Below are 21184 nucleotides of genomic sequence, written 5' to 3'. Positions count from 1 at the left end.
CGTCGATGAACTAGTACATGGCAGATCAACGGGCTACTTTCTCCGCTTCTTCCTGCTCCCCAGGAAATTCCCCTGTCTGGAGGAAACAGACGGTATGTTGTGCCGATGCCGTAGCTTGGGGCTCGACGGCAAGGACTAAAGGCATTTCCTCTACCATGGGAGCGGCCGTCTCTATAGCCAGGGTTTGATGCCCTGCCGGAGTCGGTTGTCCTACGGCAGGCTCAGTGTCCACGGCGGCATCCTTGCTGGCGGCTCTTGGGAGCTCGGCGGGAAAGTACTTGCCGGGGCCTGATTTCCTTCGCTTGTTCTGCTCTGTTGATGGTTCAACGGATGGCTGAGTCAATCGAAGCACAAGAGTACCTGGTTCCACAGGCAATTTGAAGGTAACGCGCTTCGATAGGTAATCGGCGATGTCGTTCTCCGCTCGGGGAACGTGCTCCACTTGTATACCATCAAAGCGCTCTTCCAGCTTCCTCACCTCATCTACGTAGGCCTCCATCAACGGGCTCTAATAATCTTTGTTGACTTGCCTGACGATGAGCTTCTTAACCCCGAGGTCTGCCGCGATCCTGAGACCGGCAAGCAACCCCTCGTATTCAGCCGTGTTGTTGGTGGACATCTCCCTGGGAAAGTGCATCTGGATTACATACTTGAGGTGCTCTTCGGTGGGTGCGACAAGTAGCACACCAGCACCGGCGCCTTGCAGCGGGAAAGCCCCGTCAAAGTACATGATCCAGTTGCGACTTCCTTCCTTGCCGGGGAGAGTGGTCTCCTGGATTTCTTCGTCGGGCGTTGAGGTCCATTCCGCAATGAACTCCGCCAAGACTCTGCTCTGGATTGTTGAAGTACTTTTAAACCTCAAACCAAAGCTCGGCAACTCCAAGGACCACTCCACGATCCTCCCGGTTGTGTCTGGATTATGTAGTATCCATTGCAACGGGAGGCGGGTGACGACAGTGATTTCATGTGCTTGGAAGTAATGACGCAACTTCCTCGAGGCCATAAGGAGGCTGAAGAGCAATTTCTGCACATCGGAGTACCTTGACCTAGCCCCCTGCAAGAGGGTGCTGACAAAATAAACCGGGTGTTGCATCATCTTCTTCTTTTGCACCACTTCTTTTGGTCGCGTAGGCCCTGTCCTGCCAACGTCCAACTCCGCCGGGGGCCTCGCCTTGCCGGCACCGGGCCCTGCCGGGGGAATCTCTGGCTCGCCATCTGCCAGTCCTTCCGTTGCTACTGCCTCTTCGTTGACCTCCCACTGTGCCACTAGCGTGACGCTGACCACTTGATTCGTTGCCGCTAGGTACAACATCAATGGCTCTTGTGGTCTAGGCGCAACTAGTATCGGCGTAGAGGAGAGGTATTTCTTCAAATCCTGTAGCGCCGCTTCGGCCTCTGGGGTCAATTCCATTGGTCCCACCTTTTTCAAGATTTTGAAAAAGGGAAGGGCGCGCTCGTCTGACTTGGAGATGAATCTGCTCATGGCGGCAACGCAGACAGTGAGCCGACGCACATCCTTGATCCGCTTGGGCGCCTCGATTTGCTCGATAGCCTTGATCTTGTATGGGTTTGCCTCGATCCCACGTTGCGACACAAAGAACCCAAGAAGTTTGCCGGACGGAACGCCGAAGACACACTTCTCAAGGTTCAACTTGAGGTTGATCTAGCGCAGGTTGGCAAACGTCTCTTCTAAGTCTTGTATAAGAGTTGCCTTGTCCTTGGTTTTGACCACTATGTCATCCATATAAGCATCCATATTTCTATGTAGCTCGGGCTCAAAACCAATTTGGACCGCCCTTGCGAACGTCAAGCCAGCACTCTTCAACCTGAGAGGCATCCGTAAAAAGCAATATGTACCACATGGGGTGATGAATGTTGTCTTCTCTTCGTCTTCTCTTGTCATGAAGATCTGGTGGTAGCCCGAGTAGGCGTCGAGGAATGATAACAGATCACACCCGGCCGTGGAGTCAACAATCTGGTCAATGCACGGCAATGGGAAGGGGTCCTTAGGACAAGCCTTGTTGATATCTGTGTAGTCAATACACAGCCTCCACTTCTCGTTTGCCTTGCGCACCACCACCGGATTGGCCAACCACGTCGGATGGAGCACTCCTCTCACCAAGCCTGCCGCTTCCAACTTCTTGATCTCCTCTGTGATGAACTCCTGCCATTCCAAAGCTTGCTTCCTGACCTTCTGCTTGACGGGTCGCGCATGGGGACAGACAGCAAGATGGTGCTCAATCACTTCCTTGGGAACGCCAGGGATGTCAGATGCTTGCCATGCAAACACATCAACATTCGCCCATAGGAAAGTGACAAGCGCGCTTTCCTATTTGTTGTCGAGGGTGGAGCTTATGGTGAAAGCCACTCCTGTGCCATCCTCCTTGATGGACACCTTCTTGGTCTCTGGCGGTGCAGCTCTGGATTTCTTGCTCTTGCCGGTGGAGCTCTCTGACACGTCCTCGAAGGTAGCACAACACTCCAAAGAGGTGCGCCTGCCGGAGTGGGTGCGAGAGGTCTTGCCAGTCTTCTTCTTCCCTCCCGGGGCTTCAGCGGCAGGAGCAAGTGCCTTGGCGGCAGCTGCTGCAACTTACTTCCTGGTAAAGTAGGTCGGCGCAGATCAGCGCATCCTTCTTGTCGCAAGGGACGGTGATGATGGTCATCGGCCCAGGCATCTTCAGCGTGTTGTAGGCGTAATGTGACGCCGCCATGAACTTGGCTAGTGTCGGGCGGCCGAGGATCCCGTTGTAGGGCAAGGGGATCTCGGCTACATCTAAGACAATCCTCTCCATCCTGTAGTTCAACTCGCCTCCAAACGTCACAGGCAGCGTGACCTTTCCCTTCGGCTGACTCCTTCCTGGATTGACCCCCTGAAACGTGCCCATCTCCTCGAGGTCTCCATCAGGAATTTGCAGCCTCTTGATCACAACGGGCGAGATCAAGTTTAGACCGGCCCCGCCGTCAACTAGCATCTTTGTCACCTTGAGGTTGCGTATAGTTGGTGAAACCAACAATGGCAAACACCCGACCGCAGTTGTGCGATCAGGGTGGTCCTCGGTGTCAAAGATGATAGGCGTGCTGGACCACTTCAGTGGCTTCTGAGCGTCGAATGATGGCTCCGCCACCGTGATCTAACGTGCCCACTACTTGAGCTGGCGGTGAGAGGTATGCAGCGAGGCGCCACCGTCGACGCACATGGCCTCCGTAGCTTTCTAGAACTCATGCTCACCGAACTCGTCGTCCTAGTCATGATCGTCATCTTCCTGCTTCTTGTTGCGGCCCCGAGCGGGCCTCTCTTGCTAGCTATCCTTGCCGCGGCGACCTCCTTGGCCGCCACGCTTCTTGCCGGATCCTTCGGCGCCATCCTGACCCTTCTCCTTGTCCCGCCTCTCATACTCAGCTTTTTGCTTCTCAGCAAGCAGCTCGACTTGTCGGCAGTTCTGTCGGTCGTGGCCCTTGGTGCGGTGGATCTTGCAGTACTACTTGTCGGAGCCTCCTGGCTTGTCGGCAACCGCCAAGGCCCGGCAAGCGGCGGACCCGACAATCTCCTTGCCGGGGTCGTCTGCCTTGGCCTTCTTGGCAGCGCTGGTGTCGTGGGATCCCTCGATGGCAAGCACGGCCTTGCCCTTGCGTTTCCTGTTGCGACACCGACCCTTCTTCGTCGGGGCGGCGGTGTCTTCGTCGGTAGAGTTGGTTTCCGCAACGGCTTCTTCGCCGGGGTACTTCCTCCCCTCTTCAGCCCGAGCGCACCTATCAGCCAGAACGTAAAGTTCGGCCACATCCTTGACCTTGTTCATTGCCAGCTCTTCACACATCTTGCGGTTACGCACACTCTGATGGAACACGCTGATCACGGCGGCAGGATGAACATCCGGGATGTTGTATGGCTGAACCTCTGTATGTACTTGCGCAGGTTTTCACCTTCCTTTTGGGGGATGATATGTAAATCACTCGCCTGGCCATGAGCTTGGTGGCCTCCAGTGAAGGCACCAACGAACTCATGACACATATCCGACCAAGAAGAAATGGAATCCGCTGGCAAGTGCATCAACCAAGACATGACATTGGGTTTCAGGGCCAACGGGAAGTAATTGGCAAGCACCTTGTCGTCGCGAGCTCCAGCGGCTTGCATCGCGATGGTGTAGATGCCGAGGAACTCCGATGGGTGGGTCTTGCCGTTGTACTTCTCGCCGACGTCGGGCTTGAACGTGCGGTGGGACGGCCACTGGAACTGCCACAGCTCACGGGTAAAGGCTGGGCAACCCACCTCGTAAGGTAGGCCGCCGGAGCCTCCCGGTGCTGGGTGGTCCACAGCGGACCCCGCCCGCTTATCTGACTGGTGGCGTGTATCGTGTCGGCGCTCGATGGTGGTTTGGGCATCTTCATGGGCTCTCTCCCGAAGAACTTGGCGCTAGTCGCGGTGGGTCCGTGGGTCGAACGACGCTATGGAAATGTTATCACAAGCGTCATCATGACGGGCCGACACCCGCGGTGGCTAGCGTGGAGGAGGAAAGTGCACCGTGGCCGCAGCACCCCCGGCCCCTCCACCGCTGGCGTGCGGTGGTTCAACGGAGCATCGACCCGAGGGCCCCGCCGGTCGCGGTTCATCTTTGTTGGCGACACCGACGAGGCTCCGGATGGTGGCTCTCCACTTGTCGAGCTTTTCTGTGGCAGGAGGGAAGTCAAGGAGCAGCTGCGGGCGCGCCAAAGCTTCTGCTGGCGTGGGTGGCGGCGAAAGCTGCGTGGACCGTGGTGTGCTCCGACTTCTAACCACGTTAGAAGGAGCTCTATCATGGCCCGGCGGCTGTGCGCCATTTCCGCCAGCACTTCGGCGGGCATGCTGGCCTCCTTCGTCCCGTAAATGATGCACATGACTCTTCCGACGGCGGCGTCCGGGGTCTCCAGCGTGGTGACGCTGCTCTTCGCGCACACCCTGGGAAGAGCGCGCTGTGGGCGCCGGCGTAGGCGTCTTGGAGGTCGCCGCGCCGCCCGTGGGAGGCACGGCGCCGCCCACGGAAGGCCCCGCGCCGCCTGTGGGGGGCCAGCTCCGTCTCTGGATTTGGAGGCGTGCGGCTCGTCGTCTCGCGCACGAACGACGCCGCTCACCAGGCTCTGACTGCCAGAGCGATGTTGGTGCTCGCGGGCCGCGCCTCGGGCCGTGTCCGCGTCCGGCCAACTGCTCACCTGCACCGGTACGGGCCGTCCGGCTCTGAATGAACCGATCACCATGATCGTCTTCTTCTCGGGAGCCATGGCGATGAAGAACTGCTAGGCTAACCGCTAGACCGGATTTTCACAACTGCGCCCCCTACCTGGCGAGCCAAAGATGTCGGAGGAAATCGACACCTATGGAATCACTGGGATCCCTTCTACGGTTGGCAGGCGCGGGGTTGTGCAAAGAGCGGGTCTGACAGGAAGAATGCGGATCGTTTACCCAGGTTAGGTCCGCGGAGATGCGCAATACCCTAGTTCTACTTTGGTGGATGTATTTGAGTGTTCTTGTGTTCTTGAGCTAGCTACGGGGTGCAACTTGCCCAAAAGATCCGAATTCTTCTCCTGGTCGCCTCGGGCCTCCTTTTATAGGAAAAAGTGGTTGCCACAGTGGCACACAGGAGGTGGAAAGGTCTATAGTTGATGAGTCTATCCTCCGGCATCGTCGGACAAACGTATTTAATGCGCTGCTGACGTGCCCCTCTCGCTTTATCGAGGACGGCAAGGAAGCACGTCCCAGCTGTCGCCGCCTCACCTGGCTTCAACACGCGTCCGGGCCGACGAGGCGTCTGGGCCATGTTGGCTGGCCGCTGGGATGGCGTGGTGGTGGAGCCTTTAGGAAGGCATGCATGCCACCACGCAGGTGCTCGCTGGGTCGGTGTAGAGGCCGCTCGTCGCCACACAGGTGCCTGCCCAGCTGGTTAAGCTGGCAGCTGCATGGGGACGGTGGTGGAGCCTTGCCAGACGTGGGTCTGGCCGCGGCCCTATAGGTGTCTTTGGCAAGGGCCTTGCCGGGGCCTCGGCAAGGGTCTTTCCGTGGCATCGTGGTCTTCCCCGGCAAGCGTCTTGCCGGGGTCTCGTGGATTTCCTTGGCAAGGACCCCGCCGAGGATCGTCGTCTTCTGGTCCTCATCTGATCTTGTGTGTTTATGATCTTGACGAAGATCTGCATGCCACCACAGAGGCGCCTCCCGAGCCTTGGTTCCAATGTGGTTGGTAGGTGGTGATGGATCCCGCGGGCTCAAGGGTGGCTTGCTCTGCTAGTGTCGGGAAAGTTGCCTCGGCAAGGCTCTAGCCGGGGCTGCTGTAACGCCCCGGATTCATTGCGCCAGGTGTCTTCCAGTTATTTGTCGTTGTTGCCATGTCATTTGATTGCGTGTTGCATCTTGCCATGTCATCATGTGCATTTCATCTGCATTGCATCCTCATATTTTCAAAACTTGCATCCGGTCCTTTTCCCCCTTGTCCGTTTCGCGATCCGACACTCTCGCACGCGCCCGTCGCCCCTCTCAGACCTTGTTTCGTGAGTGGGAGAAAAACATTCTCGGAATGGTCCGAGATTTGCTGAGTGGCCTTGGTATAGCACCGGTAGACCGCCCGTCAAATTTCGTTCATTTTGGAGGTCGTTTGATGCCCCAACGGTTAACCGCGTAGCCCGAAAGCCCCTTTTGTCTTGCAGCCCAATACCCCTTCACGACAGCCCACTAGCCCATCCTAACCCTCTCCATGCTCTCGGTCGTTCGATCACGATCGTGTGGGCGAAAACCACATCTCATTTGGACTCTCCTAACTCCCTCTACCTATTTAAAGGCCCTCCCCTCCATTTTCGCGGACGAAACCCTAGCCCCGCTCCTCCGCGCCACCGGACGTGTCCGCCCGGCGCCGGACACGACCTCTGCCCGTCGCCGCCGGCCAATCCGAAGCCGCCACGTCGGCCCGTTGGCCATCTCTCTCCTCCCTCCGCTGCCGGGCCCGAGGGAGCCCGCGTCTCCGCCGCCCATCGCTCCGCCCGCGGCCTCGCCGCCCCGCGCCGGGAACCGCCCCGCCATCCACCGCCTCGTCGCCGGCGCCTCCCCGCCGCCCGTCTTCGCCGCCATGCCGCTGGAGCCGCCGCCTCCGAGCGCCGTCGTCCGCCCCGACCCCGGCGGCCATGGATCCGGCCGGAGGAGGTCTCCCCGGCACCGGATCCGCCTCCTCCGCCTCTTCCCCGCCATCTCCGGCCACCTCCCCGACCAACTCCGGTGAGGTCCCTCGGATCTAGATGAGATCCACCACCACCACTAACCAAACGCCCCCGCCGTCCCGAATCTCCTCGTCCCCGAACCGCCCCGTCCAACTTTCCCCGAGGACGATTTCTTCCAAGTCCCTGAAAAATTGCATTATGTTGCTCTGTTCGTCATGCCGTAACTTCATGTGTGCTACTCCGATTTGTGCGTGTGATATATCAAAATGTTCATCATGAGATGCTATTCATTTATTTCCATTATGCCATGCTTTTTTGTGTCCATCTTGATTCCCTAATCATCGTTGCAAGAGTGCTATATGCAGTTAACCTGCTGTCTGTTATCAGAACTTGCTGATTTGGTATTTTCGTTGCATTTTGTGTGTGCATCCTTTGGGCATGAGCTCTACATGTGTTTTGAACTACATCATGCCACCTTTACAGGGGTGATTGTCTTGTATTTTTTTGATCTATGTGGTGACTACCACAAGCATGCAAAGTAGCCTCCATGATGTTGCTGATTTCTGTGACAGTTTTTCTGCAAAGTCTGTTGCTGTAACATTGTGATGCCATGTTAACTTGCTGCTACTATGAGTTCCATGCATAATCTGGAGATATTCCCTAAGGATGTTTTGTTACTCATGTTATGCTATATCCATCCATGCCTTGGTTTGCATTTGTAGCCTGCTGTAGCTTGTTGTTATCATGCTCCAAACTTGCTAAATAATGTTGCTGTCAGCCTGTTAACATTAAGTTCAGTTTTGCCATATGTTTTGCTAGTGATACATGCACCCTATGAACTTGCTCTTGCCATTCTTAACTTCTTAATTATGCCATCTTACTGTTGGATTTCTTCAAATGCCATGAGATACTTGGGGATGAGTGATTTGAACTCGCAAAGATGCCTTCATAATTCTGTTTATGCCATGCTCAGTTTTTCTGCCAAATCTGAATCTGTTTATGAAACTTGCTATGTTTACATGGGTGCCATCATATCTTCTGTGCCTTTTTGGCTCGTGATCAGTAAGGGAACTTTGTTCTGTGCAATTAGTAGATTCATGTCATGCCTTTTTTTTCCATGATATATTCCCGTAGCATGTTGTTTGATAGCTCTAAACATAGCAACCTGATGTTATTTCTGCCATGTCCAGTGATTTTCTGCCAAATCTGTGAATCTGTTATTATTTGCAATCTTGCCATGTCCTTTTGAGCATGTTCTAGTGGTTTCTGGAGATATCTCAGTGTTCATGTTTTGTCATGCTTTACCTGTACATGTCCATGCCTTTTTTTCCCGTTGAGGTGCTGTAGCATATTGTTTTCATGTTTGCAATATGCCTAGTTGCTGTTTTGGACAGATTGTTGCTATATCTTGTTTGGAGTGTATGTGTTGCACCGTTGCTCCGTTTTGAGCATGCTCTATATGAAACTTGCTTAGTTTGCATGTAGTTTCATATTACCTTGCTGCATCCTTGTTCTGAGGTGTTCGTTTGATGTTTGAATTCATTTTGCATCAATGCCATGTTTAACTTGTTTTGCTCATATCTTCTAGGCCGTAGCTCCGAATTTAATGAACTTTATATGTAACTTGACTAGAATTTCGTGTAGATCATCTTGGTGCATCTTAACTTTCTGTTTAACAAATTGAACATAAGGTTTATTCAGATCTGTACCAATTTCGAAATTTGCATACGAGGACTTACCGGAATTGATCTATGTTGTTTCCGGCCTCATTTAAACTTGCTTTGATGTGTTGTTCTTGTATGCATCATATCTTGCCATGAGTAGCTTTATGTAGCCTTGTTATGCATCATACTTGGTTGAGCATCATGTCTTGTTTATGTGTTGAGTGTTTACCGTGTTGTTTGCTTCTTCCGGTTGTGCTCCTTCTCGTTAGTTCCTGTTTCGTTGCGATCGTGAGGATTCGTTCGTCTTCGTGGCTTCATCTTCTTCATGGACTCGTTCTTCTTCCTAGCGGGATTTCAGGCAAGATGACCGTAACCTTGGATCTCATTACTATCATTGCTATGCTAGTTGCTTCGTTCTATCGCTATGCTGCGCTACCTATCACTTGCTCTTCAAGCCTCCCAAATTGCCATGTCAACCTCTAACCTTTGTCACCCTTCCTAGCAAACCGTTGTTTGGCTATGTTACCGCTTTTGCTCAGCCCCTCTTATAGAGTTGCTAGTTGCAGGTGAAGATGAAGTTTGTTCCATGTTGGAACATGGATATCATGGACTTTGTTGGGATATCACAATATCTCTTATTTAATTAATGCATTTATATACTTGGTAAAGGGTGGAAGGCTCGGCCTTATGCCTGGTGTTTTGTTCCACTCTTGCCGCCCTACTTTCCGTCATACCAGAGTTATGTTCCTTGATTTTGCGTCTCTTACGCGGTTGGGTGATTTATGGGACCCCCTTGACAGTTCGCTTTGAATAAAACTCCTCCAGCAAGGCCCAACCTTGGTTTTACATTTGCCTCACCTAGCCTTTTTCCCTTGGGAGTCGCGCTCCCGAGGGTCATCTTTATTTTAACTCCCCCGGGCCAGTGCTTCTCCAAGTGCTGGTCCAAACCGAGCGATGTCTGGCGCCCCCTGGGCAACCAGGGTCTATGCCAACCCGATGTCTTGCTCATCCGGTGTGCCCTGAGAACGAGATATGTGCAGCTCCTATCGAGATTTGTCGGCACATCGGGCGGCTTTGCTGGTCTTGTTTTACCGTTGTTGAAATGTCTTGTAGACCGAGATTTCGAGACTGATCGGGTCTTCCCGGGAGAAGGAATATCCTTCGTTGATCGTGAGAGCTTATAATGGGCTAAGTTGGGACACCCCTGCAGGGTATAAACTTTCGAGAGCCGTGCCCGCGGTTATGTGGAAGATGGGAATTTGTTAATATCCGGTTGTAGAGAACTTGACACTTGACTTAATTAAAACGCATAAACCGTGTGTGTAGCCGTGATGGTCTCTTCTCGGCGGAGTCCGGGAAGTGAACACGGTTTCTGGGTTATGTTTGACGTAAGTAGGAGTTCAGGATGACTTCTTGATCATTGCTAGCTTCACGACCGTTCCGTTGCTCCTCTTCTCGCTCTTATTTGCGTATGTTAGCCACCATACTTGCTTAGTCGCTGCTGCTACCGCACCACTTTACCCCTTCCTTACCCATTAAGCTTTGCTAGTCTTGATACCCATGGTAATGGGATTGCTGAGACCTCGTGGCTCACAGATTACTTCAACACCTGTTGCAGGTACATGTTTTGCGATGATCATGACGCGAGAGCGATGTTACTTGTTTTGGAGTTCTTCTTCTGCTTCTTCTTTGATCAGGGGATAGGTTCCAGGTCGGCAGCCTGGGCTAGCAGGGTGGATGTCGTTTGAGCTTCTGTTTGTGTTTCATCCGTAGTCGGATGTTGATCTTATGTATGATGTATTGATGTATTCTTGCGGCATTTGTATGCCTTGTATGTACCCCCTTCTATTATGTAATGTTGATGTAATGATATCCACCTTGCAAAAGCGTGTCAGTATGCGGTTCTATCCTTGGTAGGACCTTCGAGTCTCTTTAGGATAGTATCGCATATTGGGCGTGACAGCTACAGAGGCTGCCCCGGCAAGGGTCTCGCCGAGGGAGTCCACCTCGCCCTCTTGCTCTTTATGTCTCTGGTCTTGGCGTTGCCTCTGGTCGCCTTGTGCTCCGGCTCCTCTCTTCTGCTCTGCTCAGTGTGGTCGTGGGCGTGGCTCTGACTGCCCGTGCACAAGTAAATGGGTAAAAAGGAGTGCCCCTACTTTTGTACACAAACACCAACTTGATCTATTTATCTTGCAATGGGAAGAGGTGCTTTGTAGTCGGTTCGATCTTATGGTGATTGATTCCAGTGACAGAAGGGGAACCGACACGTATGTATCGTTGCTACTAAGGATAAAACGATCGGGTCTATCTCTACATAGATAGATCTTGTATACATCATGTCATCGTTCTTATTGCATTATTCCTTTTCTCCATGAACTTAATACACTAGATGCATGTTGGATAGCGGTCGATGTGTGGAGTAATAGTAGTAGATGCAGGCAGGAGTCGGTTTACTAATCTTGGACGTGATGCCTATATAATGATCATTGCCTAGATATCTTCATGATTATTTGAAGTTCTATCAATTGCCCAACAATAATTTGTTCACCTATCATTTGCTATTTTTCTCGAGAGAAGCCACTAGTGAAACATACGTTCCCCGGGTCTCTTTCTCATATATTTGCCTTTGCGATCTACTTTTCCTTTGCATTTATTTTCAGATCTATTAAACCAAAAATACAAAAAATACCTTGCTACAATTTATTCTTATTTATTTTATTGCCGTTCGATCTATCAATCTACTACAATTTTACCTCATGTCTGTTTGCCTATCTTGAGGCGCCGTACCCGGAAGGGATTGACAACCCCTTTAACACGTCGGCCTGCAAGGATTTGTTATCTGTGTGCAGGGGCTGTTTACGTTGTGTTGCTTGGTTCTCCTACTGGTTCGATAACCTTGGTTTCATATCTAAGGGAAATACCTACCGCCGCTGTGCTGCATCATCCCTTCCTCTTTGATGAAATACCGACGTAGCTTCAAGCAACATCAAGCGTTCTTGAGGGTACACGGGAATTTCATCTAGTCACTTTCATCATGTTGATTCGATTCGTGTTCGCTACTTTGATAATTTGATATGTGGGTGGACCGGTGCTTAGGTGCTGTTCTTACTTGAACAAACCTCCTACTTATGATTAACCCCCTCCCAAGCATCCGCAACTACGAGAAAATATTAAGAATAAATTCTAACCATAGCATTAAACTTTTGGATCTAGTCAGTCCCTTATGGAATAGCGCATAAACTAGGGTTTAAGGTTCTGTCACTCTCACAACCCATCATCTAATAACTACTCCACAATGCATTCCCTTAGGCCCAAATATGGTGAAGTGTCATGTAGTCGACGTTCACATGACACCACTAAGGGAATCACAACATACATAGTATCAAAATATCAAACACATATCAAATTCACAAGATTTCTCACGTGACCTCAAGAATAAAAGTAACTACTCACAAGTGATAAACATGCTCAAGATTAGAGGGGTATTAAATAGCATAATGGATCTAAACATATAATCTTCCAGCAAATAAACCATATAGTAATCAACTACAAGATGTAATCAACACTACTAGTCACCCACAAACACCAATCTATAGTTCCGGTACACAGATTGAACACAAGAGATGAACTAGGGTTTGAGAGGAGATGGTGTTGTTGAAGATGTTGATGGAGATTGCCCTCCACAAGATGGGAGAGTTGTTGGTTATGGTGATGACGATGATTTCCCCCTCCGGAAGGGATGTTCCCCGGCGGAATCGCTCCGTCGGAAGGCAAAAGTGCTCCTACCTAAGTTCCGCCTCGAGACGGCAGTGCTCCGCTCCGAAAGTCATATTCTTATTTTTTTCTAGGTAAAAATGACTTATATACCAGAAGATGGGCACCGGAGGTGGGCTGGGCTGAGCACAACCCACCAGGGCGCGCCTGGGGGGCCAGGTGTGCCCTGGTGTCTTGTGCTCACCAGGTGGCCCCCTCCTGTGGTTATTTGCTCCAGTATTTCATATTTATTCCATAAAAAATCCTCGTGAAGTTTCAGCTCATTTGGAGTTGTGCAGAATAGGTGGCTGACGTAGCCTTTCCAGGTCCAGATTTCTAGCTGCCGGAATTCTCCCTCTTTGTGTGTACCTTGCATATTATGAGAGAAAAGGCATTAGAATTACTCTAAAAAGCATTATTAGGGATAAAAACATCATGAATAACAGTAGGTAAACATGATGTAAAATGGACGTATCAGCGCCGCCTCCTCGCCGGCGAACCCTCTTCTTGCAACGTCGCCTCCTCGCCGACTGTAACGCCCGGATAATTAACTACAGTAATCCCTCGTTAATGGTGCCATGTCATCACATTACTGTTGCTAATCCTCATATGATCCAAGGCCTAATTCAAATTAAAATTTAATTCAAGACCAAAAATTCAATTTTGTCAACATGCAATCTAAAATGTTTATCATGTGGCAAATTTTCCATAACTAATTATGGTGGTGACCCAACACTTTTTTAAAGTGGTCAAATGCCCTTTATGAATAAAACAGTGGATAAAGGCAATTATATAAATGCTTTTTAATCTATAGAAAACTCTAAACTAATTTATCTTGTGCCAAGTTATTTTGTGGCAGCGGCATAAATACTAATACTAATTTAGAAACTACTTTTGTATTTTAACTAAACTAAAATATTATGGAAATTAAATAAAACTGTGAAAAGAAAATAAATAGAAAGAAAACAAAACACTAACAATAAAATAAAATAAAAAGGAAATCCCCCTGGGCCACTTGGCCCAGTCGGCCGAAGCAACTCCTCCCACCAGGCCGGCACACTGCGCCGCCGTTCCCCCTGGTCTGTTCACAGAGGAGGCGTGGGCAACACCGATGGCCGCCACGGCACCGGCCATCGCCGTGGCGACCATCCGGCGACTACCCCGACGACCTCGGTGCCTATAAGACCTACCCCGTCGCCTCCCTCACGCCACCGAACCCTAATCCCTTTTCCCTCGCGCTCCCTCTGCCACTCCCGCCCGATGACGCTGTCGTCACCGCGTCGTCGTCATCGCTGCGCACCAGTGCATCCCCAAGCTTCACGTCGACGTCCAGGAGGTCCGCAGTGGCTGGCTTCGTCCGTCCCGAGAACCAGATCGAGCCAGGATGCCCTCGAACCGTCGCCACCAACTGTCTTCTGTGCCATGGTCGTCGCCGCCTCTCCACTCGATTCACCGCCTACGAGCCTCCCCCGAGCCTGCTGCCCTCCTCTACAGATTCGCCGTGAGCTCCTCCTCCGAATCCCCCTCATCCCGGTCTCGATCTGTCGCCGTAGTCTCCTGTACGAACCGGCGACCGCCATGGATGAAGCTCAGCATACGCTTACGTGCCTCTGCTTGGCTCTGCGCTCGTGTTGCTCCTGTGTGCTCCTTTTCCGGGCGGCGCCCTGCGCCCACACGCGGCCGCTGATGCTGCTCTACTGGCCGCTGCTGCTCCTATTGCTGTGCGTCTGCTGCCCTGCGCCTTGCCCGCGCGTGTGCCCGCCGTGGCCTACCAACGCTCGTGTCACGCCCAAGATATCTGAACCTGAAGAAGTATCAACATTCAGTTAACTGGAGCTCGTCCGGCAATGCTTCGCGGATATCCAACGGCTGTCATCACTCGGGTTAAATCCTCACTCGACGGCCGAGATCTTCTTTACTTACAGTTAACTCAGTTACTTAGTCACTTCGGCAAGTGAGCCTATATAACAGCCGGGCTGTGGCTGAACGAACATGTTTTTTGATTCCCCATTCTGTCTGATGGCTAGAACACACATATAGCAACCCTAGCTTAATAAATACGGGCCCTCTTTATTTGGCGATTTCCTCCGAAATTCCTTGTCTAAATCATACATACATGTTCTCTAGTCCATAGATCCAGTGTCGGGTCCTGACATAGTGGTATTCAGAGCCAGAAATTTTCCTCGGAGGCTATTCGGGTCGTGGGGGCGGAAGTGGTTGAGATCTCTTGTAAAATCCCACCTCTCCCTCCCTTCGCGCGGCGGCGGCAGTGTCAGATCGGCGGCGAGCGTGGCGGAGGCGACGGCCAAATATTCGGGTGTAGATCGACTGGTTCGCAGGGTTGCCGGGGAACTTTTCTTTGGGCGTAAAATCCCACCGCGACTCCGATCTGTACACCGTTTTGGCGGCGGCACAGTTCCTCGACTCACTTTCCAGCGGCATCTCTGTTAGGTAACAACCAAGCAAATCTCTGCCCAGTTTCCTTCATGATGGGTCGCATCAAGGGCACCATGGAAGAATCTGATATTTAGGATCTCCTAGCTATGAGATCCGAGGTCCTTGACAATCAGAAGGAGACTGAATCCCTTTGATCTGACATGACAGTACTCCAAACTGAGGTACGTACCATTGGGCAGAAGCAAGATCTCATGTCAGTAGCAGTGGAGGATGTTCAAAAATCTGTTTCAGAGATAGGATTACAGTTATCAGTGATGACTGAAGTCTTGAAATCACTTAGACCAGATCCACCTGGCAGAAACAGAGAGAAAACAACTGATATAGGCACTAGTGCACCAGTAAAATCTCCTACCTTGCTGGAACAAGAGAATCGTAATGCTTTGCTTCGAGCACAACTGGAAAAAGAAAAAGAACAAACCAGAAGTTGTGAGGAGGTGTTTATGCAGAGGCTACCCCCAATAAATGTCACCAAGCCTCCTGGTTTCCACAACCAGAGAGATCAAGATCAAGTGACAGAAGGTCCAACTCCTCCTGCAGGTACTTCCAGGCCTGTCCACACTCCTGTGTTTAACCAGCATATTAACAACCGTGAGAGTCAGTTGTGGCAAGGTTATTACAGAACCTATGAGCAGGAAATGAAAGCACAGTTCATCAAATCAATGACGAAGGGACCTAGAATGGACTTCCCAAAATTTGATGGCACTGATCCAGTGGGTTGGATTAGGCAAAGCAACAAGTTCTTCCAAATGGCAGGAGCACCTGAAGAGTATAAAGTGTCACTGGCACAACTGCATATTGTGGGAGAAGCTGATGTCTGGCTTAGAAGATCAGGCTTACTCAAACAGAAACTCACTTGGAATGAATTTGGAGAGCAGATTGTACACAGATTCTCAGCATCTGGTTCTTATGATTTAACAGAGAAATTCAATAATGTTAAGCAGCATGGTCAAACAGTCCAGGAATACACCAAAATCTTTGAAGATCTTATGGCAGATGTCCAATATGAAAACCCCACTTTGTCTGAAACGTGGTTTGTGCGGTGTTATGTCAATGGCCTTCGGGGTGGAATCAAATATCAGCTAAGGCCTCCCAGACCTTCATCTGTAACTGAAGCATATTGGATGGCAAGAGATGTGGAACCTTCCCACCCTCCAAAAAAGACAAGCTCTGTCCCCAATACCACCTCTGCCTAAACCTCCTGACCCTGGTCCACAATCACAACATCAATTGAGAAAAAAGGGGAATGTTGGAGATGTGGAGACAAGTGGATCCCAGGCCACAAATGCAGGCTTATCCCAAATGTGCACTTAATGCAAGAAGAAGTCTCTGATACTGAAGAAACACCCCAAGAGGAAATACAGCAGGAAAATGCCCTTGAAGAAACTGAAGAAAGGGAGCACACCATGCATATATCTGCAGAGGCTAGTGGAGCGTTTACTTTTACCAACACACCTACTGTCATTGTGACTATAGGGGGCAAAGCAGCGGTAGCTCTGTTAGACTCTGGCAGTAACTCTTCATATATGGACCAAGATTTTGCAATCAAAGCCAACTGCAACTTACTACCTACCCCTACAAGAGACATTGCTGTAGCAGGAGGAGGAATTCTCAAGTCAAAAGCCCTAGTACCGAATTGTGAATTCAATCTGCACAAACAATAGTTTGAGCACAATTTCAGGATTTTATCTCTGCCAAGTCATGAAGTAGTACTGGGCTATGATTGGATGGCTAAATACAGCCCAATTTCCTTTGATCTCCCCAAAAATACTTTTGCTATCACACAAGAGGGAGTAGTTACTGAATTCCCCACCTGCATTCCTATGAACAACATTGTGGAAATCCCTGTTGAGCAAATGAACAAAATGTTGGAGAAACCAGTCAGTGGTTATGTCATTCAAAGGGCAACCTGCACTTGGAACATGACAAAGATAACACTATACCAGCAGAAGTAACACAATTACTTACGAATTATGAAACTGTATTTGCGGAACCCACTGAGCTACCTCCCAAAAGAGAAATATACCATGAAATACCCCTGAAACCAGGGTCTGTACCATCTCAAATGAGACCATACAGACTGTCACAAATCCAGAAGAAAGAAATGGAGCATCAGGTCAGACAATTACTAAGAGCTCATATTTTCAGAGAAAGTCAAAGTCCATGCGCTGCTCCTACAATTCTGGTACAAAAGAAAGACACTACACAAAGACTTTGTATTGATTTCAGGATAGTCAATTCTCAAACAATCAAGAATAAGTTCCCCATTCCAATCATAGAAGAATTGCTAGATGAGCTACATGGGGCAAAAAAATTCTCCAAATTGGACCTGAGGTCAGGGTATCACCAAATACAGATGAAAAAATCAGACATACACAAAAGTGCATTCAGGACTCACTTTGGGCACTATGAATTCTTGGTAATGCCTTTTGGCCTCTCAAATGCCCCAGGCACTTTCCAAGCTTTAATGAACAAGATCTTTGGCAAGCATCTAAGGAAGTTCATACTAGTTTTTTTGATGATATACTCATTTTTAGTGAGACTTTAGAGGAGCACATCAAACACTTGGAAATAGCTTTGCAAATCCTTAAGGAAAATCAATTATTTGCCAAATTGTCCAAGTGTGTGTTTGACACACGAAAGGTGGAGTACCTAGGACATGTGATCTCTGGGAAGGGACTCTCTACAAACCCTAAGAAGATTTCTGCCATTTCTGATTGGAAAACGCCAACTACTATTACACAACTCAGAAGTTTTTTGGGACTAGCTGGCTACTGTAGGCGTTTCATCAAGAACTGTGGCATGATTTGCAGGCCTCTCCACGATGCATTGAAGAAAGGACAATTTAAGTGGAATGACGAGAAGGAAAACGCCTTCATGGCCCTGAAAAAAGCTCTCATTACAACACCTGTACTGGCTCTACCAGATTTTGAGCAACCATTTATTCTGGAGACTGATGCCTCTGGTACTGGCATTGGGGCTGTAATGCTTCAACAAGGCAGGGCAATTGCCTACTATAGTAAAGCATTATGTCCCACTAATGCTGCACTATCAACTTATGAAAAAGAGGCTCTTGCAATTATTGAAGCTCTCAAGAGGTGGAGGCACTATTTCCTCGGAAACAAGCTGATCATAAAGACAGACCAACAGTCCCTGAAGTTCATTACTGACCAAAAACTTACAGAGGGCATCCAACACAAGTTAATGATGAAATTGCTTGAATTTGATTTCACTATCCAATATAAAAGAGGAGTCCTGAACAGAGTAGCAGATGCACTTTCGAGGAAATTTTCTCTCAACTCTATGTCCCAAGTTACTCCAGTTTGGGCACAAGATCTGCTACAAAGCTATATCCATGACACTACTCTGAAACCAATCATGGAAAAATTACTGCTACGGAACAATGAGGAACATCAGGATTACACCCTTTCTTCTGGAATCCTGAGATATCAAGGAAAAATAGTTGTGGGGCACGATAATCAACTCAGGCAGAAACTACTCAATGCTCTCCACTCTTCCCCTGTAGGAGGTCACTCTAGCATGCGAGCTACATATCATAGAATCAAAGGAATCTTCTATTGGCCTGGCCTCAAGAAGGATACTGACACATTTGTAGCTCACTGCTCTATCTGCCAAAGATCCAAACATGAACAATACCTTTCTCCTGGTCTGCTAGAACCACTACCCGTCCCTGACATGTCCTGGGCTCATGTTTCCATGGACTTCATAGAAGGGCTACCAAAATCACAGGGCATGGAAGTCATATTATTGTAGTGGACACGTTTACTAAATATGCCCACTATATTCCTCTACCTCACCCTTATTCAGTTGAAACAGTGGCCCAAGCTTTTATTGACAATGTCATTAAGCTGCATGGTTCTCCAAGGCTCATTATCTCAGATAGGGACAAGATCTTTACTAGTAAAGTGTGGAAAGACATTTTCCAAGCACTCAAAGTGGAGCTGCGATATAGTTCATCTTACCACCCACAGAATGATGGGCAAACAGAGAGATTGAACTAGTGTTTGGAGACTTATCTCAGGTGCATGACCACTGATCAGCCTAACAAATGGATGTCCTGGCTATCTCTTGCGGAATACTGGTATAATACCACACACCACACATCCCTCAAAATGTCCCCTTTCCAAGCCATGTATGGCTTTCCGCCTCCTCTCATCAGTGAATTGGCAATACCTGGACCAGAAGACTTGGAAGCAAGGGATTTCTTGGAATCTAAACAAGCCACTCTGGACTAGCTGAAATACAACTTGACACAAGCTCAAGAACGCATGAAAAGGTAAGCTGACTTGAAAAGATCAGAAAGGGAGTTCCAAGTAGGACATATGGTCTACTTAAAGATGGCACCCTACAGGCTTGCAGCATTTGGGTTCCGAGGTGCTCTCAAGTTACATCACAAGTATTATGGCCCCTTCATGATCACACAGAGAATTGGCAAGGTAGCATACAAACTCCAATTCCCAGAGCATATCAAGATACATCCTGTGTTTCATGTCAGCCAGCTGAAACAACATTTGGAGCTTAAATCCATACCCAGCCCAAATCTTCCAGTGGTTAACCAGGACGTCACTTTGAGAGCCGCACCACTTCTTGTGCTTCAAGTCAGACAGATCCCTAGAAAGAACATACCAGTGGTACAGTGGCTCGTGCAGTGGGAAAATTTAGCTCCTGAAGACTCCACTTGGGAAGATGCAGACTACATCAAGCACACGTTTCCGGAGTTTTTCAAACAAACCACCACAGCTTGGCGGACCAGTTCTTCCACAACAACCTGAGGACAGGTTGCATCTTAGGGGGAGGCAATGTCACGCCCAAGATATCTGAACCTGAAGAAGTATCAACATTCAGTTAATTGGAGCTCGTCCGGCAACGCTTCGTGGATATCCAACGGCTGTGATCGCTTGGGTTAAATCCTCACTCGACGGCCGAGATCTTCTTTACTTATAGTTAACTCAGTTACTTAGTCACTTCGGCAAGTGAGCCTATATAACAGCCGGGATGTGGCTGAGCGAACATGTTTTTGATTCCCCATTCTGCCTGATTGCTAGAACACACATACATCAACCCTAGCATAATAAATACGAGCCCTCTTGATTTGGGGATTTCCTCCCAAATTCCTTGTCTAAATCATACATACATGTTCTCTAGTCCATAGATCCAGTGTCGGGTCCTGACAGCACGGCCCGCGCTGCTGCCGTTGTTGTTTATGCTGCTGCTGGTTACTGCTTCTGCTGTAGCGCTGCCGCCGTTGCCCGTAACTGCTGATGCTGCTTGCTGCCCGCTAGTCGTTGATGCTCTGCTGCGCTGCCGCTGCCGCGTTGAGCTGCCGTCGCTGGACGCTGCTGCTAAACCACGTTGAGCTCAGGCGAGGCCATGGCAAACACAACCCGATGGCTGGCTATGTCCCTGCTATGTATGGCCGACCCTTTGTAATTAGCGTATGTGTGTGTTCGGTGTGTGTGAGGCCGGCCCCATGTTCAATTAGTTTAGGGTTAATTGCTAGTTAGATTACCTACTAACCTATGGCAGGTGGACCCCCTCCTCTAAATATCCACTTAAAAAGAAAATACTAAAATATGTGTGAATGACACCTGGGTCCCACTGGTCCCATTGACCAGTCAAACTGCTGAGTGGGATAACCCAGTCAATGACATGCGGGTCCCCTGGGCCTTTGACTAGTCAACAGTCTTAGTTGACTGCTGACTAGGTAGTCAACTGGACCCCACCTGCCAGCCACTAAAGCCACTGCCGTGTACACTTCTCTGTGTACACTTAGCAATTACGTATTAATTTATTTTCGAATTAAAATAATTCCAGAAAATTAGAAAAATCTTTTAAAATTTTAAAAATTCATAGAAAATAATCCGTAACTCGGATGAAAAAGTTTTATACATGAAAGTTGCTCAGAACGACGAGACGAATCCGAGTACGTAGTCCGTTCGTCTGCCACACGTCTCTAGCATAGCGAACATGCAGCCGTCACCCTTCGTTTCATCTGTCCGAAAATGCCAAACTTCGGGAAAGCTTTCTCGGATGTTTCCCCCCTTCGTCGGTATCGTGTAGCATCGCGTTAGAACATGCGTAGTGCTACTTATTGTCATGTCATGCACTTGTTTGCTCTG

The 21184-nt window shown here is 49.5% G+C and overlaps 1 protein-coding gene across 1 annotated transcript; it reads left to right on the top strand.

The window, feature by feature from the left end:
- The first annotated feature begins 14588 nt into the window (after positions 1 to 14588).
- On the top strand, positions 14589 to 20176 carry LOC141021247 (uncharacterized). Its single transcript, XM_073496439.1, has 2 exons — positions 14589 to 17160; positions 17274 to 20176. The coding sequence occupies exon 1, from the start codon at positions 15188 to 15190 to the stop codon at positions 16238 to 16240; it is 1053 nt and encodes a 350-aa protein (XP_073352540.1). The 5' UTR covers positions 14589 to 15187; the 3' UTR covers positions 16241 to 17160; positions 17274 to 20176.
- The last annotated feature ends 1008 nt before the right edge of the window (positions 20177 to 21184 follow it).

This window comes from Aegilops tauschii, chromosome 4 (assembly GCF_002575655.3).
Source record: "Aegilops tauschii subsp. strangulata cultivar AL8/78 chromosome 4, Aet v6.0, whole genome shotgun sequence".
Taxonomy (NCBI): domain Eukaryota; kingdom Viridiplantae; phylum Streptophyta; class Magnoliopsida; order Poales; family Poaceae; genus Aegilops; species Aegilops tauschii.
Note: the sequence above shows the minus strand (reverse complement) of the source record. Positions and strands in the feature narration are given on the sequence as shown.